At 42.4% G+C, this 27,430-nt stretch overlaps 1 protein-coding gene across 6 annotated transcripts in view; it reads right to left on the bottom strand.

Moving 5' to 3' along the window:
- The window catches only part of ANKRD13B (ankyrin repeat domain 13B), a 336,550-nt gene that overhangs the window by 61,187 nt on the left and 247,933 nt on the right, over positions 1 to 27,430 (bottom strand). For all 6 annotated transcript variants that reach the window (XM_077480352.1, XM_077480348.1, XM_077480347.1 and 3 more), the window contains exons 4-5: positions 4,288 to 4,333; positions 1,296 to 1,439 (exon numbers count right to left, since the gene is read on the bottom strand). In XM_077480352.1, the coding sequence (XP_077336478.1) occupies positions 1,296 to 1,439; positions 4,288 to 4,333 (190 nt within the window). The remainder of the gene's footprint in view (positions 1 to 1,295; positions 1,440 to 4,287; positions 4,334 to 27,430) is intronic.

Here is a 27,430-nt window from a genome sequence, read left to right on the forward strand (position 1 = left end):
CATAGCTGCACACATTGCATAAAATAGTATATATCTCTAATGATGAAATGCAGTACCCACATACCTGACCTGACTACAGAATAGTAAAATCTGATTTGCATTTAGCAGCGCTTTGGTAAACAAAAAAACAACTTAAGCGTCAAACAAAATACATACAGACATAGGGGTTGATTTACTAAAAGTGGAGTGTGCAAAATCTTGTGCAGCCCTGTATAGAAACCAATCAGGTTCAGCTTAATTGAACAATCTGAAGTTAGAAGCTGATTGGCTACCATGTACCAGATTTTTCACTCTCCAGTTTTAGTAAATCAACCCCACAAAGTCCTAAATATAGAGCTCCCTCCCCTTTCAAGTCCCATAGGCCTAAACATTTTAACCCAATCAGAATATAAAGGACTTTGGAAATATCTTTTAGCCTTTATATTGTTCTCAGATTGCGCCTCCATGTTGATCTGTCATCTAATAACTATAAGTAGCTTACAATTGGCCATCTACTATGTTTTTATAAAAGCTGCCAACTATGAGCTTCATGGTGTTTGGGATATTTTTCATTTATTTTAGGTTATGGTGGATGTAATATGAGGAGTGGAAACAACTCTGTTGTAAGACTTTAAGGTGGGCAGAGTCAGAGCTGGCAAACAAGGCAGAGATATCTTGCCAGAGCCACCAGAAAAGAAAATTAAGTCAATAACAGAGCCTTTCATTTTGCATCAGTAACTCAAATATATTCTAAGGGCTTGACTTCTGATTTTTGTAAGTCATTGGATCTGCTATTTGCATACATTTAAAGTGGCAATAACTGCTGTACCTTCAGTTATTATGCCAAGCAGAGACTTAGGCCTCTTTCACACGGGGCGGATCAGTAATGATCCGCCCCGTGATGATCCGCTCGCTCAGCGGGGATCGCTCCGTTGTCCCCGCTGAGCCGGCTGCGGACAGGACGGTCTCCGCACACTGTGCAGGGACCGCCCTGTCAGCTCTCCGCTCTCCTCTATGGGGATCGGATGAGCACGGACTGTGTGTCCGTGTTCATCCGATCCGCTCTGCAGACGGATAGAAAAATAGGATTTTCCTCCGTCTGCAGAATCGGACTGTTGCGGAGGCAGAGGAAATCGGGTGTCTGCGGATGTTCATCCGCAGACACCCGCTATCCCATAGGGATGAATGTATGCCCGTATTTCATCCGCAAACGGATGGATGAAATACGGACATATCATCCGCATGTGTGAAAGGGGCCTAAGACAGTAATCAAACTCAACAATATACATGTCTCTCTCTGCCCTAAGATCACTCACCTTGTCCCCTGAAGATAAAACTGCGGTTCCCTCGTTGCCAAGTCATATGATCAAAGCCAAGCAATGTAGTGTCTACACGAAGGTTCTGCCCACTCTTCCAAACCTTGTATGTGTCACTGGGGCAGATCTTGGAGACCAAGGGCACTAAAAAAATAGAAAAGAGCTGCAAGCACTACTAAACAAGTTCCACAGGCTAGGTTATAGATTTTACATTTATCTACACATTTTCAAAGATTTAGACACCATTTCTTTCACACAAAAGATTCATTCATCTTCTGAGCAGATAAAGAAAGCTACATCTTTGTTGTGTTTTCAGAAAAGTCTCAGTATGGTTCCTTTGTAAGGCCAGTGAAGATTATCATTCTATTTTTAAACAGCAGAGCAAATTTATAACTACTTGATTCAATAGACCTAATCACAGACTGCCTAATTCTCTGAAGATACATTTCAAGGTTCTGATTACTGTTGTGAACATCGCATTTGTGATAAAAATAAAAACCTTAGTGTGAAGAGTAGTAACACCTTATAACTACAATGTTCAACTCCAGGCAAAAACGATCATCCCTTCAACCCACCCTTCTAACCCATCTTACTAGGTGTGTAGATTTTCATACCTGGTGAACAAATTATACTCACTTGAATTACCACATCCAGGTCCCTCGATGATGCTGCTTCTGCCTGTGAAGACCACTAACACTTCACATTAGTCTGGTCCTCTTGACTCCCCTTGGGCTGACATTGGTAATCTTCTATTCTGAATCCTGAGAAGATCCCTCCAGTGGATAGGCAATGGGAATTGTGCACGTCATACAGGCAGTAATATGCACACTCAGAAAAAGAACCCCAGGAGGAAGTATACAGAGGGGAGAAAGATCCAGCATTGAATAATCAAGTGACCACGGCTTAAAGTAAGTGATAAAGGGTATTTTGAAAGGTTTGTTTTAATTATCCCAGCACTCAGTGAGGGCAGGTGGGAGGGAGAGGTAGGAGGGGGGGGGGGGTTAATTCTATCCCAGAGTTTGTTTTTAAACAAATGTAAAGGTTGAATGTATCCCTTCCTACCATTCCACTTTCATTGTGAAAATTGGTGCTGCAACAGTAGGTGAGGTGAACAGTACTCCCCCTTTCATTGCATAGGAAACCTCCCACACGTGTGTATTGCCTTCCCGCATCCTCTTAAAGGAAGTCAGCAAGCTTCGGGATATAAACCCACCCACTTCGTCAGTCGTAGGATAGTACTTAAGCATAGGATCAGACTCAATGAAGTTTGATGGAAGTTTTTGTAAAATCTTTTCTTTCTGCAAACAAGGATCAATAGCTATATATTGAGAAGGCCACTGAGTTAAGCTGCAAGATTTAAATAGAATTTATATGTGCATTTGAGATGATCACTTTATATATATTCCTATGGTGCCACCAAAGTAAACATAATCATAAGATGTAGAAGGAAGTGTAGGCAACCCTGATGCAAGGCAAAAAATATCAACAACTGAAAAAAAAGCCAGTTTGGTCAATTAACTATTCTCCTAAAGAGAACTGCCATCTGGGGTACCTGCTGGTTTAAATCAGCCAAATAGGGCGTAGTCATCTAAAATCTATAGATATAACATCAATAACCATAGATAAGCAGATCTTACAGAGAATGTCAGGGGCTTTTCAATTTGTTTCCCACTGTGAGCTCCACAGGGCTGAAACCTCTACAGTGCTTTTACATAGAGCTCTGGTATCTGCACAAAAAATAATGTTTACTTTTTTATGAAGAAAAAGGTAAGGGAGACTCTAAACTGGCTATACAGACTTATCAACAATTTATAATACTTCCTATATCATAAGGAAACAACAACTTACTAAACCCATATGTTCAGCATTGCCTGCTTCTTTTACTACAGTATGTGTCACGCGTTGGAATGACTATACCACCTGTAAGTAGTGGGCCATACAAGGCACAGATAGTCAAATGCAATAGATAACGTGAGAAGATATATATTTGTGTGACCTATTGACATATAGAAAGAGGAGAATTTATTCTGGAATACAAAAGCATTACAAGAGGAAAAAATTTAATATTTCCATTAATAAATGTCTGCTCTGTAAAGTTTTTATAATAGAAATATGCAGAAAAACTAAGAAATCTTTTGTTGCTATCCTCACTTGGATCTTGGACTTCCCTTAAATCCAGAGTTGAAATTATGAGAGCACCTGCTAGTGGAATCTGATATTGCTAATGGATCATAAAATACAGTGAAGCTCTATGACAAGCATTTATCATAACACTTTAGCCATTCAGCAGGATGAGGTCAGAGCAAGGCTCCACTTTTTCTGAACATACCCTTTAATTAAAGGACAAAACATATAATATAACATGTAGTCATTCTGAAGAGCCAGCAACTTTTTATAAAGCCACACGTAGCTCTCAAAATGCATAAAGGATTTAAATAGATTTAAAGCCTGGATTCATACTATTTTGATGCGGGAAAAAGCGTGATTCCAGTGCCGGTTCCTGCATTGCATCTCCTTCGCAGGCAGTTAACATTGCCCTCTGCAAACCGCTGTGGGTGGCAATACAAAGGTAATGAAACCCGCAGATCGTTTCGCAGATTGCAGTGCGAACTGTGAATTTGGACAGGAATTGGATCGATTCCACTGTGGGGGAAAAGAAGGTTCCTGTACCTTTTTCGTGCGAATCCCATGCGAGTTCAGCCATACAACTGTATGGCTGAATTTGCAGTGCACATACATCATGTGCAATGTCTGTGTTTGCAATAGTGTAAACCCAGGCTAAAGGATGAATTTTTATGGTGTCGGAAAAGGTAAAAGTGTTAAAAATGACAATATTTTGGGAATCAAGGCAGATTGATACATTTTAAAGTATTTAAGATTTTTTTTTATATTTTACATGTTTATTTCTACTTTGGCCAACCATTCGAAATGCGTTAATGCCTTTGAAGATTGTACCAATTTAGTAATTGTTATATTATACTTTACTACTCACCCCAACTGGTAAACTCCCATTTCATTTCCACATAAAAATCCTGTGCCTGTAACAAGAGACAAAGTAGTAAAATGAAACATTCAAGAAAGTGAAGATAAAATTGGCAACATCTGAAATTGAACTCCATTCATAATGTTTTGTTCTGGATAGAGTGGGGAGGAGTGGGAAGCTCTGTCTCTGTTTAAGTGTAAAAATTGACTGCCCAGAAAGGGAACCTTCCAAAAAGGCCTCAGACAACAATTAAAAGAGAAGTATGTTTTTTGTTTTTTTTTAAGATTCATACTTACCTAGGTGCATCTGTTCCCCGCCGCCTCTCCACTGAGAACTGAGTGATCGAACACCACCGGTGGCTCAGCATAAGCCAATGCTTCCTCTGTAGTGCCAGTACCTGTCGCAGGCAGAGTGATACCAAGGGGGTTATTTACGAAAGGCAAATCCACTTTGCACTGCAAGTGCACTTGGAAATGCAGTCACTGTAAATCTGAGGGGTAGATCTGAAATGAGGGGAAGCTCTGCTGATTTTATCATCCAATCATGTGCAAGCTAAAATGCTGTCCCCCTTCGGATCTAGTGACTTTACTTCCAAGTGCACTTGCAGTGCAGTGGATTTTCCTTTAGTAAATAACCCCCCAAGTGTATTTTGCCTGGAACCTTTTCAAGCGGTCTGGAGAGCGGTGCCAGCAGAAGCTGGAAGAGGGAAAAAAAATGTGTTATTAGGCTGACCTGTAGGTGCAGTGCAGGTAACCCGCAGAGTATCAGTGTGAAAGCAGCCTTATAGGAAGTTCAGGACCGTAAGGGCTCATTTACAGTTGCGGTTCGGGGTTGCGGTAAAACCCCATAGTTCATTGTGGCCCACGACTGGTTACCAAATCACTTAAGTGATCCTCGTTCTTCAAAAAGGTTGGGCACCCCTGATTTACATCTATGTTCTCATTTTGACACATTCATTGGCACTGTTGTGTTGTTAATGGACCAAAAAACTTACTTGCCTAATTTTTTAACATGCACCATAAGACACCATAAGACAACCCATGTTTTCTCTATTTAACATGTTGCAGTGTGCTGGGAGGTGGATGCAATTGTTTACTCCGTGTTTGCATTCGGGAGCCTTGTAAATAAATTGCAATGCACCAACATGTGCATACACTTTATGTTTACATACAACACACTAACATGAGTGTATAATAACATGTGAGCCCTTGAAAATAGGATATAATATCTTTATAATTTGTTTTTAAATGTATCTGCATTACAGATCATGCTGTGTTTTTCACTCCATTGGAAATATGATGAAATGAAAGGAAAAATTCAGACACGGAGTCCCGACCCAGCTCGGTCCCCTCTCTCCCCTGATTGGCTGACTGATTTTGATTGACAACCGTTGGAGCCAAAGGCGCCGCTGTTGTGTCTCAGCCAATCAGGAGGTGTGTCTTGGACAGCTTAGACATTCGTGAACGTTGCTGGAGAGAGATGGACTCAGGTAAGTAATTAGGGGGTGCTGGGGAGGCTGCTCCACACAGAAGGTTCTACACATAGAATGCTTTAAGATAAAAAACCTTCTGCATTTACAACCCCTTTAAAGTTCATAACATGACCTGCATCTGAATTATTAATTTTTACTCCATCCATGATTTACAGCCCTGGTTTATCTGTAAGCAATCTACAATAATAATAGCAACAGTCAATAAGCTTGCTGGCTAGTATAAAGCTGGCCATACAAGGTTCATTTTTTTTTTTTTCAAATTCCCCTTACCAAGCCCCAACACGTTTTCAGATGTAGAACAAGATTCAGCTTCACAGTGTCTGAACCTTTAAGCCAACCATGTTTTAGATGTAGGTACGTCCTCCAAATGAGTCACCAGGCCCTCCTGTGAGACCAGCCTTCATCTTGGCTCTCTCCAGCAAGGGTCCACCCCTGGATCATCTCAGTTTGACTTGGCTTCTTCCACGTCAGGCAAGACAGCCTAAGGACCACCTCAGGATTAGGAAACCCCAGACATGCTTCTGGGCCTACTTGCAGATCTCGCTGCAGCACAATGTCCGCAGGCCAGGAGGGCCTGAGGCAAGAGAGAGTGAGCACATCGTCCAGCCCAAGAATTTCCCAGAATGCACCAGTGGCTAAGAGCCTCCTACTGGGCTGGCTGGAAGAAGAAGAATATTTATTCATAGCTCAACTTCATTGTACTTCTCATCCTAGCCTGTGGTACCAGTGACACCTACTGGCAATAGTGAAAAATGCACAACCTAATTGAGATTAGGGAAAGACCAGAGAAACTGTACAATCAGTCTGAGCTGTCTACAGCCCAGCCAAAAACTACATTTACATTATAGCCCCAGTTTAGGACCAGGGGGCTATATATATATATGTAGCACCCTCCTAGGTAGGTGCTAGAGAGTGTATATAGTTTTTGGCTTTTCTGTTTAACAGAGAAGCAGACAGGCAAATGTGATTTTTACATTGGTCCAATAGTAATCAGACATATTGGACAGTGGGAGGAAAGTCAGCAGGTGAGAGCATGGATGTAGATACAGCCCTGGCCATTAGAAGAAGATATGCCCCAAGGAATGCTGGGTGCCTGTATTTATGTCTGAAGAGCACACGGACTCGTGGTCCGATCTCCCTCTGAGAGAGGTGCAGGTGGGGAGGAGGCTGCTGCTTCTCCCCAGCACAGGCTGCCATGTGGTCTCAGGTTCAGGCTACACCCCATGGGTTCTTTGCGAGCTGACTGAGGCAGCATGTCCACGGATCTGGTCAATGGTATAACAAGGAAGCTTTTGGCTTTTATTTCTACTTGGCGGCAGCCCTGAGTGCATGGGCCCTATCACTTATCTTATGTAATATGGAGTAATTATGGAATTTTTTGGGTTATATTAGAGCCAGTGATTTGCACCTTGTACTTGTTTATAGTATCACTGGTATAGAGTGCCGCTTGGATGTTGGAAGGGGGCTCTGGACATTTTGTGAGTACAGACCCCCTAGATCCCTGAGACAGTGTGTGAAATCCCCCTCTTGGCCCTAGAAGTCAACATACTGGGTATGTGAGCTAAAGGAGACACTGGCTAGTGTCCTGAAGAAACAAAGTCCACTGAGTCCCTTCTGCTACAAAGGGACTTCTTTATTCCATACCGACGCTGTATGGTTATGCAGATAATCTGCTTCATAGTGCTATAGATAGAGTTGTCCTCACTTGTGCATAGTTAATTTGGAGTATCCTACTAATTCCCTTCGCCTATCCAAGTTCTCCAAATAAAAACATAAAAACACATCCCTTAGACTGGTCATTGGAGACAACAAGCGGAAGAGTGTGTGCATCTGGCTGGGTGAAGAACGATTGATTTGTGGGGAAATTTGTAATCATACACTGAAAGTAAGGACAGCGACAATTCTGCAACTGAGCAAATTTTTGTGTTTTTGATTTGATTACATTTTTTTGAATTATTATATTATTATTTGTTATAATTATTTATAGTTATTTATTATAATTTATGATTCTGTGTTTCAAACTTTATCATACCCGGATGTCTACTAGACTCTTGTTTGGACAGATATAAGTGTGTTATTCCTAAGAATTACAGGCCTACAGTATAAAATGCCAAATTTCCATGCAAAACAATGTACCGCTTTCAGTATAAAAAATCAGACATAATCATACCGCCAGGGAGGTTAATCAACTTCTGTCAAAAGAACATGTTTAAAAAAAATTCCATTGATCAGTGGCTGCAGCCAATCAGTTCCAGACACTGATCAGTGTATTCTGACAGCAGCAGGTGACACTGTCCGAATACAATGACCCGACTAAAGGTTTCCTCCATCCACTTTGTTTGTGTGGATGGAGGAATCTGTTGCTTTGGTCTTTTTTTTTCATTCAGCCCACTGTAGAGATGTGTAAAGTACCTCTATAGGCATAGTGAGAAGAAGTAAAGTACAATCATTGTGAAGCACTGCAAAGCAGGACACAGCGCTTACTAATAGATATGGCTGCCCCTAAAGTCATATATACAATTAAAATGTACAAAAACATGTTTTTAGTTAAAACATAAATGCACCATTGAGAAGGTTTTTTAGACAGTGCTAATCACTTTTAAATGTATATCTAAAAATCAATAAAAAAATACTATACATTTCATTTAAGTGCTGTGGTAGTGCAGTGCATTACAACATGATTTATTTGAACCCATTGATCTATAAATAGGTAGAAAGAATAACGATAATAACACCTAATAGTCTTTCTTTTTTCCTGTACATATTTTCTCTAGAGGAATGTAACCCATTTAGTGTCCAAGGTAAACAGGCCCCCAAGCACTGGAGGGATTAAGTGACAGGAAAAAAAACACATTAGCACTTAGTCACTGAGGACCCTCCTGGGATCAAATCAGGTTTCTACAGGAGACCAGGAAAGTAGCAGGGAATTATGGAACCTTTCCTGGAAAAATCGTTACAGGAAAATAAATTAAAAAATTAATAAAACAGCTGCATATAGTGAAGGTAAATCTATTTGATAGTGTAAATACTGTACTACAATTCTTAAAGAAGATAATCTGTATGAAGTGTATTTATAAAAAAATAAAACAAATTATAGTGATTCGTCCTGCAAAAATGCATGAGCTTTTGTTCTGTTCAAAATAAATACTTAATTATTGTGAATGTCAGCTCCTTCTAGTGGCTATAGGTTGGTATTTTCCTGATTCAAAGTATTCTTTTTTTAATTTTTTTCCACAATTTTATTGTATAGGTAAAAAAAAAAAAAGTGAAATACAGAGTACAATGGGGTATTAAAAATACTGAATATGCAAACAAATAGCAACATGTAAATGTATATATAACTTGTAATGAACAAATGGAGTATGGCACAACAAATTATAATTATTTCATTTTTTTTTAAGAAATCAATATAATTGGAAATAAGCATAGGTTAATCAAGTAATCAGAATTTTAAATCATCTATTATCAGAAACATTCAGAATGCTTGAGATTAGGGCTGCAACTAACGATTATTTTCATAATCGATTAGTTGGCCGATTATTGTTTTGATTAATCGATTAATCGGTTAATAACCTTAAAAAAAAAAAGTGGGTCAAATTGACGTTCATTTTCAACCACAGTGGTGGGAAAATTTGGAAATAATAGAAAACTTCTCGGTCAAAGGAATTTTCAGACCGTGTATGTGGTTTTTGTTTTAGAAATGAAGTAAAAATTTTAAACAAAATTCTTTCATTCAGCGAACGTACAAAGATTTTTCATCTGAATATTCTCACTTGAAAATGTATCCGTGAGGCCAGCATAAGGCTTGGTACACACCTATGCAGTTTTTGATCTGTTTCTGCAGTGCTTTTTGCTGTGTGCTTTGATTTTTGAGCATGTGATTTTACTGCAATTTGCGTTTTTTTGCTTTTTTTTGGGCAAATTAAAAAACACAAATTGCTGCAAAAATGCATTACATTCTTTTCTGACCCTTTCCAAAGATGCAGCGGCTGAAAAAAGCACAGATATGAAGGTGTCCCATAGGAAACCATGTAAATGAAGTGTAGTACGAAAAAGCACCAATAAACATATAGCTGTGAACCAGGCCTAAGACGTTTAGTAACATAATGGGGTTAAAAAGAATAAAATTAGCCATTTATAGTACAAAAAAGCAAATACTCACTAGTGGAAGGGGTTCATTTTTTTTACCGTAGAACAGTGAAAGTAATATTTACAGTAGTGATTATATTTTTGTACTATAAAGGGCTCATTTTAGTTTTTTTAACCCCATTGTGTTACTGGCTGATTAATCGATTATGAAAATAGTAATCAATTAATTTCATAATCGATTAGTTGTCGATTGATCAATTTGTTGTTTCAGCCCTACTTGAGATATGTGATATTAGCCTTCAGAAAGTTTATGACGATTTGTAGTAATTTTTTAACACTGGGAAATGGTTATTGAATAAGATACCGATTAACCAAGAGGAGTGCTATTTTATATAGTGTTGCGTGGGCATGAATGAAGCACTGAAAAGTACATCCACTGAAAATTTTAGTTGGAAAGGAGTCTATTATAGGTCTCTGGTAGAGTGAAAAAGTATCAAAGTCTCCATCTATTGTGGAAATGAGTTGTAGTTTGTCTTTACTAACAATGTTTTTTTCCACTTCATAGGTTAGTTATGTTTTTATGAATGTAGAACAACCAACTTGGAGAGGAAATAGCATGGTAACTTTCGATTTTTCTGGCATTTGCACAGAACAAATGTACATGCAGTTTTGCAGGATAAATAACTCTGAAAATGTTTATACACATGTGTCAAGTGTGTAGGTAGGTGCAGCCTATTTTTTCCACTGTAGGTGGGGCTTGACTGCAGCAGCATTGCAGTTGAAGGGGAAGTCAAGAACAACATGGCTCGCCTATGGTTCCCTGGGTCACTAGGGGAGGTATCCAATTGGATGCTGCCTTCTCATGTGACTCTGGTGGCCATCTTGGGTCAGGCAGAACCTATTTAAGGCTCCCAGACTTGCCAGATATTTTGTGTGTTGGTAGTGTAGGGACAGGTCATCCATGTGGAAGTTCCAGACAAGTAGGGTGTCAGGGCTGGGCTCTTAGCAGATCCATTCTCTGTGCTAAGGCTGCTCAGCAATCATTGATCCCTCAATGGCTCACCTGGTTATCATCATCTGCTCGTCAGTCCCGTCTACAGCCAGCCCCTTCTGGCTATTTAAACTGCCTTGTTCATTTCTTTCCTGCCTTCGCCTTAGTCAGTCAACATATCTGGAGATTCTCTGCTGTGTTCCTGTGAAAGACTTTGCCCTGGCTGATGTCCCTTCTGGTTCCTGATCCTGTTCTTCTGCCTCCTGATCTCTGGTTTCCTGATAACTGGCCTGTCTGACTATCCACTTTGGTTACTGATCCCTGGCTTATGTTTTTGACCATGTTTACTGATCTGTACCATTTTTACTATTATATTAAAGGTGTGATTTTTACTGCATTTCTGTCTCAGTCTGATTCATGGTTCCTGACATAGGGAAAAGATAAGGATACGCCATCCTTCCTGGAGATCACCCCATTTAGGTATGAGCTGGCCAGGCAGCATTCCGACCGTCAAGACAGATGCTGTTGCCATATCTGCTCTGCTGTTCACCACTGTCTCGGTCAGGTTCCAATGTATTGCCAAGGGCAGAATATCTTCATAAGGTCTCTTGCACATGGGTGTAATTAAATATTCATATCAATGATGGATCTTGCTGTCAGAGAGGTGCATTTAGGCCAGTGCACAAGTAAATAGCACCAATATGCTCCTCCTGGAAAACAGTTTTTAGATATTCTTTGTGCCTCTGACCATTGCTCTAGAATATGTATAGGATTTTTTCCAACGGATTTTGGCCGAAACTTGTGTTGCATACACACCGTCGGACAAAGTTGTCGGAAAATCCGATCGTTCTGAACGCGGTGACGTTCGTTGCTTATGACGGGACTATGTAGAGGCCAGTAGCCAATAGCTTTCGTCTCGTAATTTATTCTGAGCATGTGTGACACTTTGTCTGTCGAAATTCTCTACAAACTATCGGATTTTGTTGTGGGAAAATTTTAGGTCCAGCTCTCAAACTTTTTCCATCTGAATTTCCGACGGAAAAAGTCCGATAGAGCTCACACACGATCGGATTTTACGTCAACATAATCTGATCGGACCGCTTCCATTGGAATTTCCGACCATGTGTACAGGGCATTAGTTTGATCAATTGCGCCGCTTTAGATAATATTTTATCGAAAAAGTAACCTTATATTTATCCTTGATGTGCATTTGCATTTTGCTTGTGGGCAGCCGAAGCTCACAAGGATAAACTTCAGGGATACGGTGCTGCTAAATAACCAGCATGCACCGCCCTTCTCGCGCATGCGCAGTATACTCGACTCGCAGTGCAGGAAACTTCTAAATAACGTGATGCTAGCCCTCGGCGCTGCCCACTGACTCCTGGGAGAGGACGACACACATCTCCCAGGAGCACAAGCGAGCACTGAGGGAAATTAGGTCAGGGTCCACAGAGAGGAAGTGGCAGACCACAAGGGATCACAAAGCAACAGTGCAGAAGGAGTGAGTAAAAAAAATTATAATTTCCAAATGTTGTTGCTGAAAGAGATTACAGTTGAATTATGTAAAGTACATTTTATGGGTGGAACTCCGCTTCAACAAAACTGCATTGTATGGCATGTTACAATTCTTAGATGTGGGGACTGCATTCGATTTTTTTTTTTTAGGCTTTTTCCCTTTATTTTCACCTGTGATCTTGCTAGTAGGTCTGTTATTTTTCAACTTCCTTTAACAAAATAAGCTTCTCAGACAAAGTAGCAGTTGGAGGGTTGGGTCAAACCATCTAACAGCTATCCCAAAAGGAAAAAACAGTTTTCTGTAACTGCTTACAAGTGGGGTATGCCTGTATAAAGTGTGTGCTGGTGTTTAGCTTTAATTTGTTAGTGTAACTAAATATGCTAATAAATTTAACACTACCCTCCAAGGCTGACAATGATGCTGTCCGCTGTGCCTCCAGAGTTTTGTCTCACTAATACAGAGTTGTGTTACTGGTTTAATGATGTACCCAAACAAAATTTATATAATTTTATTTACTTTAATTTTAATTTATTAATTTATTTTATTCACACAAATAGAGATTTCTATTGGTGGTATTTGACCAATATTTTTTACTTTCTTCTATAAAACATATCATATATACATATATATATATATATATATATATATATATATATATATATATATATATATAAAATCGAATCTCTTCAAAAAATATAGGCCAAAATGTATTCTGCTACATCTTTGGTAAAAAAAAAAAATCCTAAAAAGTGTATATTGATTGGTTTGCGTAAAAGTTATAGCGTCTACAAACTATGGGATATATACTATATACTGGAATAAAAAAAAACAACAAAAAAACATGTGCCGTGAACCTGGAAACAGGCAGCGAAGCACCATTACGTCGCTGTGCCTGTATGGACCTCCCATCTGCAGTACTTTGCGAGCGGGGGGTCTGCAAGTGGCTAATCTAACACAGCCCTCTTACTAGACTGACAGCGCTAATGTCTGAAGGTTTCTGCTTTACTACTTCATCCCAAATGCAGACGCCCTAAAGCTGGCTGTAGATGGATGGAAGTCTAATGATCGTCTTCTCTAAAATGGGCTTTTTTGAAAAATGTATGTTTGGCTGCAGAGGAGATCAGTGTATTCAGCAGTTCATATTTTTTTTCTGTTTCAATCGTCTTGTTTTTAGAAAACAAGTAAGATAAAAAAAAATTAAAAAAAAGGAGATCATATAATGGAGCAGCGAACAATCCTCGTCTGCTCCAAACATGTATCAGGGAAACATACAAAAGGTTAGGTAGAAACACATGAGGACCACAGCACCGTGAAAAGAACTGCCGTGGGGTCGTAAGTAAACTTGAGTTAAAGGAAGACATCAACTTTTTATATATATTACTACTAGAGCGTTTGAGTAACACAAACGCAGAAGGTTCACCATCCGGTTAACCCTTCAATGAAGCATATACACATGAAAGATCATGGACTTGGGAGCCTAGCATTGCTTCAACTTAATCCTAATGAAATAGTATTACTGGCAATAATACCTCTTAAGCCTCGTACACACGATCGGATTTTCCACAGACAAAACCTCAGACTTTTGTCTGAAGGGCACGTGCCTGGATTTTTTCTTGCATACAAACTGAAGGAATTGTCGGCCAACAATCACTAATGTAGTGACGTATTATGATGTTTTTCAGCTCTTTAGCACCACCATTTGGGCTCTTCCTACTAACTTCGTGTTATGCCGCTTACACACGATCAAACAAGCGGGTGAAAAAGTCCGGCAAACTCAAGTCCGCCGGACAATCCCCCCGTGTGTAGCCTCCGGCATACTTTTTTGACCCGAAAGTACGGCGGACTTAGAATGCCGTGTTGCACTCCAATCTTCCTGCCGGACTCGCATTTCGGCGGACAATCCGGCCGTGCGTATGCCAGTCCGCCGTACTTTTGAAATGAGCGGACTTTTCCCGCCCGGAGAAAAGTCCGCTCATTTCAAACGGGTCTCCAGGTAGGCGGGGCCCGCGAAGGAGACGTCGCTGGCCCCGCCGCCTGGTATGGACTTAAAGGGGAACCCCAACGCCGGAAAAAAATCGGCGGGGGGGTCCCCCCCAAAGTCCACAACAGACCCTTGTCCGAGCACGCTACCCGGCCGGCCTGGAAAGGGGGGGCGAGTGAGCGCCCTCCCCTCCTGAGCCGTACCAGGCCCCCCCACCCCAAAGCACCTTGTCCCCATGTTGATGAGGACAAGGGCCTCTGCCCGACAACCCTGGCCGTTGGTTGTCGGGGTCTGTGGGCGGGGGGCTTATCGGAATCCGGGAGCCCCCTTTAATAAGGGGGCCCCCGGATACCGGCCCCCCATCCTATGTGAATGAGTACAATGTACCCATTCACCTGTAAAATAAAGTACAAAAAAAACCACAACACACGAGATAAAATAATTTATTGCACAGCTCCGGGGGTCTTCCGTCTTCGGGGGTCTTCTCGCCGGACTCCTCCGCTATCTTCTTGTAGCTCTTTTACTAGCGGAGGAGCCCGGCATTCTTCTTCGTCGCCGCGGTCTTGTCCCCCTCTTCGGTTCTTCTGCCGGGCCACCACGCCTTCTTTTACAGGCGGTGGCCCGGTCTTCTGTCGCCGCCGCCGCCTTCCGTTCTTCTTCTTCTTCTTCTCCAGGAGATGTTGACTCGACGATCTCTCCGGCCGCAATGCCAGGGACGCGCTGCGCTGCCACTTATATAGGGACAAGGGGCGGTGTCACATGGGTTTATGTCACATGGGTTGGTCACATGGGTTGATGTCACATGGCGACAGTCCCAGCATCCTCCGGGACTGTGACATCGTAAGGGGGCCGGGGTCACCATGTGACACCAACCCATGTGACATAAACCCATGTGACACCGCCCCTTGTCCCTATATAAGTGGCAGCGCAGCGCGTCCCTGGCATTGTGGCCGGAGAGATCGTCAAACAAATACTGCAGCTGCTGACTTTTAATAATCGGACACTTACCTGTCCCAGGGTCCAGCGATGCAGGGGATCGAAGCTCCGCTCATCTTCCCCTCTGTTCGGTGGCGCCGGCATTTTAACTGTGGGCACCTGGCTGTGGCTTGTGGCTTGGCCTGTCACGTGTCCCAGATGATTTACAGAGAGAGGGGAAAGAGACAATCTCCCTTCCTGCGCCGAGGGAAGTGACGTCAGGAGCCCAGGCACCGGAAGAGGCAGATTTCGGGGATCACATAGCAACAGGGAAAAAAAGGTAAGTAAAAAAGAAAGTTTTCCAAATTCTTTTTTTTTGTCAAGTACATTAATGACATTTTGTTTGTTTGGGTAGAACACCACTTTTATGATATTAACCATCGTGCAGTTCAGATTTCTTTGATCTTTGATTTTTGGCTGATCGAAAAAAAAACAGATGAACATATGGCCAGCTTAGGAGAGGAAATGTGTTACTAGCCAGATCACCAGGTAAAATAAAGGGGAAAAGGCCTAAAAAATTTAAATGAATGCAGCCACCACATGTAAAGATTGGTAAGCTGCAATACTGTATAAATATACTGTATATATATATTATATTTTTGGTTTTCGGTTTAATACCCGCTCTAAATTAGTGACTTCTGCAGTTGAGCAAAAAATCCCTACTGTATGCGTGTCATATAAATGTATTCATTTATGTTAATTTACCAAGAAAAAAAAGGTAAAATCTGCAGGCACTATTAACAAACGCTAATCCCTAAAGTACGAGACAACCAGTATAAAATGATTGGTTTCATCAGAAACACCATTACATGTATCTAACCTGTAACAAGCAATTTGTAAGTCTGTCCATAACTACAAGTGACACTAATGAGAATATCTACACCCTGTTTCTGGAAAGTCCTTCAGATAATAGAGACAAACCCTCAGGGTGTTCCACTACAGACAGCATCATCTCTGTCACTAAACATTCATTTTAGCTGTGTGATTGCTCTACTTTATTTTTTTATAGATAATGCAATAACATTAAAGATGACAAAAGGTCAGCCATAGACATGAAAGGCATGGAGACAAAATAACTGGCCATGGGTTTGTCTGTTGGCTGACTGTTACATAAGCGACCTGTCATGTCATGTCACATAAGTTTGGCTTAGGTGTGAATTATATTATGGAGGTGAGAGAAGGAGCTGGTGCTAGGTTTTCTATACTGAAACAAAGAAGATCACTACATACTAGAAGGGTGTTCCGTCAGATTAGGCGGCCCGTCAAATTTTGTAACGGAAGTGATGTTCCATCACGGCCATCTTGGTACACCCCGCAGTCGGCCCCAGTAATGTTAAAGTGAGAAACCAGCAAGCGGACATCTTTTTAGACCCACTGTGCCATTTCACACTTATTTTTATCAGTAAACTCAGCTTATATAGTGCAGTACAGTATTTTGAAATCCGTCTGACTCTTTTGATGTTACATTTTAAAGTGGAAGTAAACTCCCCTATCGTTTTCAGCCAAGGAAGCTGCCATCTTTGCCTCTGTTTAATCTTCAACTGCTATGGTGCTGACCGAAACCGAAAATGAGTTTTTCAAATAATACAATTAATATATTTTTTTATATATAATTGCATTATATTCAACTTTTTAATGAATTTAAATGAATATGAATTTATTGTCAGCCATTATCGGCACCTTTAGCGCAAGAAAATCTCAAGAAAAATGCATCCCTTTAAACTCTATGGGGGTTATTTACTAAAGGCAAATCCACTTTGTACTACAAGTGCAAACTACAAGCGCAAAGTGCACTTGAAATTGCACTGAAAGTGTACTTGGAAGTGCAGTCGCTGTAGATCCAAGGGGGACATGCAAGGAAAATAAAAAACAGCATCTTAGCTTGCACATGACTGGGTGATAAAATCAGCAGAACTTCCCCTTGTTTTAGATCTACCCCTCAGATTTACAGCGACTGCACTTTCTGTGCAATTTCAAGTGCACTTTTCACTTGTAGTTTGCACTTGTAGTGCAAAGTGGATTTGCCTTTTGTAAATAACCCCCATGTATGTCTTTACACTGGTCCATTGAGCTTCCGTTGTGGTGTTAAAAATCTTGCATGCTGCATGGAAAAAACAGCAAGAACGCATCAATAACACACCCGTGTTACCTTTTTGATGTGGTTTTTAAAATCACATGATCCATGAAAAACACACTATAAGCACAGTAAAATTATGGCAAAATCGTGGTAAAGTCACCCTTTTTCAGCAGCGTTATGTTTCAGCCCCCAAAAAATTTAATTGCATCTCTACTACATCTACTATGGCATTTGCTGTTCCTCAAAGATGCAAGACTGTGGCCCAACCCAGAAAAAAGAATTATTAAAAAAAAGTAATACATGTGAGTCCAGCTGTTTTTTCAGTTGGACTCACATGCATGAATTTTTAATATATAACTTTTTTCCCTTATGGGATAAAGAAGGCCCAATGGCTAGAGAGGGATTAAGCCAGGCCAGAGCCAATCATAGCAATGAATTTTTAACGGACCATAAATTTCACAAATCTGGTAGATGTCCAGAAATGTGCCAAATGGAAAAATATACTTTTTTAACATATCTCTTCTATAAACATGCACATTTGACGTGATTAAGCAACCACGTTTATGTCTAATGCCGCATACACACGATCGGACATTCCAACAACGAAATCCTGGGTTTTATTTCTGATGGATGTTGGCTCAAGCTTTTCTTGCATACACATGTTGCACAAATGTTGTCAGAAATTACGATCATCAAGAACGCGCTGACGTACAACACTATAATGAGGAAGTTCAATAGCCAGTGCGCCACCCTTTTGGCTCCTTCTGCTAATTTTGTGTTTATCTCGTGTTAGTAGAAGTTTGGTGAGAGACGATTTGCGATTTTCAGCCTCATGCTTTTCAGTTCGTTACTGCTCTTCTTGTGTTTGTGGGTTCGTATCTGGTTTTCAGTGCATGTAGTCAGTTCGCATCTGGTTTTCAGTGCATATTTTTATATTATGTATTTGATTTTCAGTGCGTTCTTGTCCGTTCGTTTCTGAATTTCAGCTCACTCTTCTCAGGCCTTTCTGATTTTCAGTGCGTTCTGTTAGTTAGTTCTGACCAGACAACCATTTTTAAGCTATGTTGCAGGTACGTACTCATCGTAAAGTTCATGCTGTGCAGGGGCTTGGTGTTGGGGTTCTTACTTTGACCCAAGCCCAGTTCCTGAACAGGGTGAGGAGGAGTTCATGAATGAAGAATTGGTTGCTCCAGCGTGACCAATTCTCGCACATGCCTTTGTTGCGGGAGATCCGTGAGAATAATCCTGATGATTTCAGGAATTATCTCTGGATGATGGACCCCTTTTTTCACCCTCTGTTAGCTTTGCTGTCCCCTTATATTATGAAGCAGGACACCTGCATGTGGCAAGCCATCACTCCCAAGCAGAGGCTCGTTGCCACCTTGCGGTACTTGGTGACGGCAAGTAGTCTGCAGGACATCATTTCACGACAGGCATCTCCCTGTTCTGCCGTCATTCAGGTCCTGCAGAAGGGGTACATTTTAGCCTTTAACATCACATTATATGTATTTAAATAAATGTATTTTTTAAATAAATTTATATCTTAAACTGAAAAATATTTCCTTTGATTTACTGCTTGTGTTTCTTTTAGCTGTCTCCTAGGTTCTCCAATGGGCTTTTTTTTGGCCATTTTCTTCAACAGTGCAAACATAATTTCTTGGAAACTTGGAAGTGACAATCTCTATTATGTTGTGGTTCTGCCACACACACACCTTGTTTTTGTTATTTCTGTTGTATTTAATGCATTAACCATTAGACGGCAATTGCCAGGAGGCCGTCCCTGGACGTCCTCCTGTTTACTTCCGCGATGAGCGCTCCCGCAAGCACGCGTTGGGAAATTCTGTGCTGCCCGTGTCCCTTGGACACAGCCAGTCATAGATTGCTGTAAATAGCCAATCACAGTTTGATGAACCTTGTACCTTGATATTCGGTGATGGCAGATAGCACATGTTGACACGCTGTGTGCATCTTCAAAATTTGGCGTTTAGCATTTTTTAGAAAAGTTATAATTAAAAACATTTTTTTTGGTGTGTTTTATATTTTGCCTAAAACATCAATGATGATTTTGAGTCTTTTTTTCAACATCATTGATGTCTTCCTTGATCTTCTGTAAATCCCGTCTGTAAATCCCGTTTGCACACCATGCTCTCCCCGATGAGGACGTGTGCACTTGTGAAATGAGATTCTTCTTCCACAACATCCACATCACCTAAAATAGAAAAAACACACCATGTATTAGAATTGTATTCTAAAATGTATTGCAGGCATCCATCTATTACCTGAAGCTGTGGTCTCTGCTTACTCCACATCCAGAGGTTGTGGTTTTGGAATTTCTCCTTTTTTAGGAGGTTGTGGGTCCCTGGTGTCCTCTGATGTCCCAATTCTTTTCTCCCCTATGTGAATAAAAAATAGGTATGCTTAGCACATAGATATTTGAGGCAAGAAATAGGAATATGAAACATTGCTTGTTGTACAACTGTTTTGACAGAGTTCCAAGCTAAAGACATGATTTTTTTCCCTTTAATAAAGCTGGAATACTTACCTTTTTGAGTAAAGTTTCACAAATGGAAACACCCCAAGTTTCCACTGGAGCACCTGTGTGGGATACCGTAAAAAGTTTGTTCTGGTGTCCCACACTAGTGCTCCCGCATCCAGATGTGTAAACACATCTTCGGTGTAAGAGTTTGCATTTCATTTTAGTTACAAATCCATCTAGACAACAATGTCCTAAACTTCTTTTAATCCAAATAGGCATGAACAAATGTAGTTAACCTGCATCTGCCAAAAACATCATATTAGTGGGCGAACAAACGATGTTTACTACAAACGATTTACTGTGCCCATGAACCTGAAACTTGCCATTTTAAACTGTACAACAGTAAAGAAAAGCACATGGAGCAGCACGAACATAATAAGAATAATAGGAACACAAGACAAATACTTACTTTTTTGCAGCACTCACTTGATTCTTCTGTACTGATCCTGCTCCCTCAATCTGAGGTCTGACCAGCGTTTCCTCAGTTGACCTTGGATCGCCGTACCCCAAAATTCTTCTGCAGACTTTTCTCAACTTTAGTGATGATCTTGTCCTTTCTTACATTTGGGTTTGGGTAAGGTCCTAGCTTCCTGTCATAGTCGGCCCTCTTCAAGATGTCCAACATATCTACAAAGGACATATTAGAGGCCTTAAATCTCCTCCGGGATCGGGACGTTCATGTCTTCGGGCTTTCATCGTTGCTGCTGTCTTCATGCACATGTTCTTTCTCTGCCATGTGCTCTCCCACTGCACTGAAAGAGAATATACTATAAAGAAGGTCAGGGGCGGGCAGCGTTTCACGCATGCGCAGTGTATATGAAGCGTAACACGCATGCATCGTACTTACGATCTGTGAGCGGAGGACGGAGTAGCGGAAGTGTCGATCGTTCTAACGAAGGTAAATTTTAACTTGGGGCATCAGTGGCCTATACTGCTTATAGATTGAGGCCTATATTGAGACAAGATTACGTGAGTTTAGCCTGACTTTAGGCTTTGTCTTGTGTTGTCTTGCAGATAAAATGGATCGATTCAGTGATCAATGATTTCCTCCCCCAATTCACTGATTTGTACAGTGAGCTGCCCTCTCTGTGGCAGACAAAACACCCCTTTTATACAAATCGACTAAAGAGGAAGGCAGCACTGGATAAATTGCTGGAACTTGTGAAGCCGCAGATCCCCATGGCAGACATCAACTATTTGAAGTACAAAATTGGTGGCCTGAGAAGCACATATAATAGGGAGTGCAAGAAGGTCCAGGATTACCAGAGATCAGGAGCAGCAGCAGATTACATTTATGTCCCCAGGCTGTGGTACTACGACAGACTGCGATTTCTGTCACACCAGACTGAAATCAGGCCATCACTCTCAACCCTTCCTTCCACTCTTCCTTCCACCCCAGCTGAGGCTTCCGAGGTCCAACGTTGACCTTCCACCCAGGAAGAAGATGTGGAGGAGCCCAGCTTGATTCAACATATTTCTCAAAATTGTGTGTGATTGATGAACAATAAACTAAAACGATGTCCCTTTTTCATACACAGGAATTCCTCAGCCAGGAGAAGGCTGTAGAAAATGGCAGCCAGGAGGTGGCAGGGGAAAGTGTCAGCCAGGAGGTGGCGGGGGTAAGTGGCAGCCAGGAGGTGGCCGGGCCCAGTAGCCTGACCGAATCCCAGGTCCCTCCCCTCTAACTTCAACAAAAAAGGCCCAGGAAGGGGAGGAGCATGGTGGAGTCAGCACATGAGTTAATTCGGCAGGCTTCTTCGGCCCTCAGAACCCACCCCCTGAGTCTTCTTGAGGCCTGTGCCTGCATGGCTGCCAACAAAATGCAGGAAATGGAGGTGGGCCAACGCCTCTTTTATGAGGAAGTGATATATATGGCCCTAAATAAGGGGTTGAGGGGCGAACTCACAAGTAAAAACCACCTTTGTGAGTTAGACCATCCTCCTCCTCCACCTCGTACACCTCCAGCCACAAGTCCAACATCAGAGCCACAGGCTGGAAGCAAGCGTGTAAGGAAGACAAGAGAGCGATGGACTGGGTTCGGTCTGGTCTGGCAAAAGACGCAGGTTGTTTTAAGCCCACAGTCTGAAGACATATATGTCACCTGCTGATGTTCCTGATCTCTCGGAGTCCTGGACTGGATTGCACTCCCTTAAATGGACCCCTCAGGCTCCCAAGTTTGCCAGTCAAATTGTTGATGTATGCCCTGGGGTACAAAGGCTTCGCCACTTTCACCAGTTTCTCCAGAGTTGCCTTTCTCTGTATTTTGTTATTTTGTTCTCTTTATTTTGTTTGTCGTTATGTCCGATCGTGTGTATGCGGCCTGAGAAGGAAGGGGGTGCCAAACACCCACAGAGCTGGCCTTTGGGCGGCACAGTGGTGTAGTGGTTAGCACTCTCATCTGGCAATAAGAAGGGTCGCTGGTTCAAATCCCAACCACGACACTACTTTCCTGGAGTTTGCATGTTCTCCCTGTGCCTGCGTGGGTTTCCTCCCACACTCCAAAGACATGCAGGTAGGTTAATTGGCTTATGTCCCAAATTGGCCCTAGTATATGAAAGGGGACCTTAGATTGTGGGCTCCTTGAGGGTAGGGACCAATGTGAGTGTGCAATGTACAGGGATAGGGAGAATTGTAGACACTCACTCAGGTTAAACTGGATGGACTGGTGTCTTTATTCAACCTTACTAACTATGAAACTATGAAGGCTCCATGCATACTAGCATTTTCAGACGGATTCGAATGTGATGACGTAGAATAAGGACGTTCATAGGCAGTAGCCAATAGCTGCCCTAGCATTGGTTTTAGTCCTTATTAGCACACATAAGACTGGATTTTTCGACCGGAGTCCGTCGGAAAGATTTGAAGCAAGTTTTATTTCTAGGTCCGCCAGACTACAGTCAGCTGGAGCCCACACACGATCGAATTGTCCGATAGATTCCAGTGCGCCGGACCAAGTCTGTGGAAAAGTCCGGTTGTGTGTACGCGACATTAGGCTCCATGCACTCTGGGCTTAAAAACGTCTGTTCTCTTGGCAGTATTAAATGCTCATACAGTTTTTGTACAAAGTTTAGACGAGTTTTGGAGAGTTTTATGACTTTTCTGCCAGTAAGTTCTAATCAGAAATGCAAACCAGAAGGTTTTTTTTCCTGCCTCTAAATGTTGAGCTCAAAATACGCCTGTAATTGTCCTAATGTGCATGGACACATAGAATAACACAGACAGAACACAAAACTCCTGTAGAAGCATTTTTTAACCACTTCAATAGAGGACACTTATACACCTTCCTGCCCAGTCCAACTTTCAGCTTTCAGCACTCTCACATTTCTGAATGACAATTGTGCGGTCATGCTCCACTGTACCCAAACAACATTTTTATAATTTTGCTCCCACAAATAGAGCTTTCTTTTGGTGGTATTTAATCACCACTGGGATTTTTATTTTCTGCTAAACAAATAGCTGTTTCTGTTACAAAACTTCGTAAATAAGTAAGTTTTCTCCTTCACTGATGGGCACTGATGTGGCTGCACTGATTGGCACTGATAAGGCGGCACTGATAGTAACCAATGAGGTGGCACCAATGAGGTGGCACTGATGGGTAATGATAGGCAGCACTCATGGGCACTGATAGGTGGCACTGATATGCAGCACTGATGGCCCCACATAGGTGGCACTGATGGGCGCTGAAAGGTGGCACTGATGGGTACTAATTGGCGGTACTGAAGGGCACTGATAGCTGGCACTAATAGGTGGCACGGATGGGCATGGATGGGCACTGATAGGTGGCACTGAAGGACACTGATGGGTGGCACTGATGTACACTGATGGATGGTACTGATGGGTATCACTGATTGGAAGGCATTAGTGTTTGGCATCAATTATGGGCACTGATTGGCATCCATTGCGGGCACGTACTGGCATCCCTGGTGGCCATGGGTGGCATACCTGGTGGTCAGAAGTAATGGGCATCCCTGGTGGTCCTTGGTGTCCCTGGTGATCGCCGGGGGGGGGGGGGGCTGCGCAGATAATCAATGAGCACAGACCCCTGTGTCAGAGGAGCAGCCGATAGACTCTCCTCTACTTGTGCCTGACAGACGCAAGTGAGGAAAAGCCAATACATGGCTTTTCCTGTTTACAATGTGATCAGCAGTGATTGGACACAGCTAGATCAGAGTTGCGGTGTGTCAGATTGACACGCCGCACCACCGATTGCCACGGTGCACACCCCTGAGGGCGCGTGGCGGCTAGTTATCCTGATCACGTCAAATGATGTCCGATCAGGATTACAGAACCACTTTGTCGCCGTAATTTTGCTATATGGCGAGTGGCAAGTGGTTAAACGAGCGTGTATGGAGCCTTATTAGCATTTTTTCTGCTCCTAGAAGCTAAATTGTTTTAAACCCTATTTGTCCATGCACACTACTTTTTGAGCTCCAGCATCTAGGAGCAGAAAAAAAAATGTTTTTGTGGAGTTTTTAAGTGCATTTTTCCAACAGAAAAAAAAACTGTTTCTAAATGCTACTAAAATGCTCCTAATGCCCCATACACATGATCGGACTATCCGACAACAAAACTATGGATTTTTGTTCGAAGGATGTTGGCTCCAACTTGTCTTGCATACACACGGTCACATAAATGTTGGACAACAATTACGAACATGGTGACATACGACGAGCTGAGAAAAAGGAAGCTCAATAGCCAGTGCGGCTCCTTCTGCCTGATTCAGAGCATGTGTGAACCTTTGTGCGTTGGACTTGTGTGCAGACGATCGGAAATTCCGATAACATCGTTTTGTTGGCGGAAAATTTGAGAACCTGTTATCAAACATTTGTTGGCGGAAAGCCCGACAGCAAATATTCGATGGAGCATACACATGGTCGGACTTTCATCTATCAAGCTCACATCCAACATTTGTTGTCGGAAAATCTGATCGTGTGTACGGGACATTACAGTTTTTTTTTTCCTTTATGTATTGCAAAAATGCTAATAAAATGCTAATGCTCCTAAATGTTCCTAACTGCTCCTTAAAGTTTCTAAAAGCTACTAAAATGCTACTAGGAGCCGGCACAGAAATACTATTATCAGCATTTTTCATCCAGTGTTTTTTTCTAGCTTTTTTGAGTTAATGAAAACCACTAGTGTGCATGGAGCCTAAACCTGGATAAAAGAATAAGATATAAAAAAAAATCATCAAAGTTAATCTTCTGAGAGAATTCTACTGCTGTATTCTGCTATTCATAAATATATGATGACTATTGCCAGATCATGTTCTGATTGTAAAGGCTGAAGGCTTTTAACCAAAATGCATACTATGCGTGAAGGTGAAAAATCTTCAGTGTGTTGCTCCCCCCACAGCCCTCATACTTACCTACCCCCCCCCCCCCCCCCCCCCGATCCAGGGATATGTATGGGAGCCTTGGCTGCCCTGGCTAGGTCGTGGATGGGCAGCGCTCCTTTGCACAGCAGGCAACGGCTTCCATTGGGTCTCCTCCTCTGCATCACAGCGGCTTCCGCCGTGAGTCTCCTCCCTCCTCCTCCTAGGCATCCAATAGGATCACCTTTCCTTTCAGCTAATCAGGTGATAGGTCTCAGGATCTGCTTCCTGATTGGCCAGGAGGAGGATCAGTGTGACAATAGCAAATATTAGAGCCTCTGACTCCAATCACGTGCTTAAAAAAAAACAAAAAAAAACATTTGGAATCCATGGGTCTTGCGCCCCGCATGTAGATTAGGGGGCCAGATGCATGGATGGGGAAGGCGACGCCCATGCGCCCCTATTGGGTGGGCCGCCACTGCTGTCAATTACAGCCAATGATCTCACAGCAGGGGGCAGGTCCGAGACGGGGCTCTATGTGTCTTATAGATGCATAGAGCACGGCTCGGGAGTGAGCACGTACATGTGTCCCCATAGCATAGAAAGTAGCTTGCTATTGTTGGCACTGGTCAAGGGGAAGGAGCCAGGAGCGCTGGTGATGTACTGTTGGAAACCATGAATTCAAACTGAGACAGAAGTACAGTTAAATCACACTTGTTTAATAATAAAAGTAAAAAGAACAAATGTATTCAAAACATAGCCAAAGTTCAGTAACCGGAACGGATAATCAGCTAAGCCAGAAGCCAGGCATCAATGTAACTGAACAGCAAGCAGGATCTGGAGCCAGAAGGGATGTCAGCAAAGCAAGTCTTGAACAGTATCGCAGGAGAGCATATCTGTGATGTTGAGGAAGGCAAAGGCAGAGCTCCTCTGGACTGGACGGCTTAAGTAGGCAGGGCTAACGAGCAGTATATCATCAACAGCTGAGTAACTGTGGAGAGATAGGAGCTGGCAATTAGCCGACAGCTGAGCGGCCAGCTCAGAGAAGGAAGGGCTGAGCCCAGCCCTGAGAGAACCCCCTCCTCAATGACCTCCCCCCCTTGGAGGACCACCAGGCTTGAGGGAAAAACGTCTATGGTAATCACGGAGGAGGACATGGGGCATGTACGTCCGAGCATGAGACCCAAGAGCGTTCCTCTGGACTGTACCCTTTCCAATCCACCAGGTACTTTGGAACGATGGAACCTACAGGAGTCAACAATGGACTGTACCTCATACTCCTCATGGTTCTCAACCAGTACAGGGTGAGGACGTGGCACCAAGGTGGTAAAGTGGTTGCAGACCAAAGGTTTTAAATAAGGAGACATGAAATACATTAAAATACGCATATTAGAAGGAAGATCTAATGCGTAAGCCACTGGGCTAATCCTGCAAAGAATATGGAAAGGCCCAATAAACCAAGGTGCGAACTTCAGTGAGGTAACACGTAGTCGGAGGTTGCGAGATGACAGCCAGACCCTGTCCTCAACCTGGTAGGAAGGCGCAGGCTGGCGTCTGTGGTCAGCATGGAGTCTGTACTTATTATTAGCATGTCACAAAGCCTTCTGGACTTGTGCCCAAGTGTAACGAAGACCATGGAGATGTTCCTCTAGCGCAGGAATACTCTCCAGAACAAACGAGTCAGGCAATATGGAAGGTTGGAAACCATAATTCGCCATAAACGGGGACAATCAGGAAGCAGAATTCAAGGCACCATTGTGAGTAAACTCTGCCCACGGTAATAGGTATGACCAGTTGTTATGATGGTCAGTAATATAGCAACGTAGGAATTGCTCCAAGGACTGCTTGGCTCGTTCTGTGGCCCCATTATACTGCGGGTGATATGCAGAGAAGAAAGCAAGCTGATTTCCCAACTGTGTACAAAAGGCTCGCCAGAACCGGGACACAAACTGACTACCCCTTTCCGATACAATCACCTTGGGTAGCCCATGTAAGCGAAAGATCTCCCGAGCAAAAATGGAAGCCAGTTCCTAAGCCCCTGTACCACTGTCGGAGATTTCCACAACCAAATCCGTCGGATTTTGCCTGTCGGATTTTGTCCGTCGGATCTTGTCCGAAACTGTTGCATACACACGGTCGGACTAAGTTGTTGAAAAATCCGATCATTCAGAACGTGATGACATA

This window comes from Lithobates pipiens, unplaced genomic scaffold, assembly GCF_037356315.1.
Source record: "Lithobates pipiens isolate NorthernLeopardFrog02 unplaced genomic scaffold, aLitPip1_a1.2 Scaffold_16, whole genome shotgun sequence".
NCBI classification, from domain to species: Eukaryota; Metazoa; Chordata; class Amphibia; order Anura; family Ranidae; genus Lithobates; species Lithobates pipiens.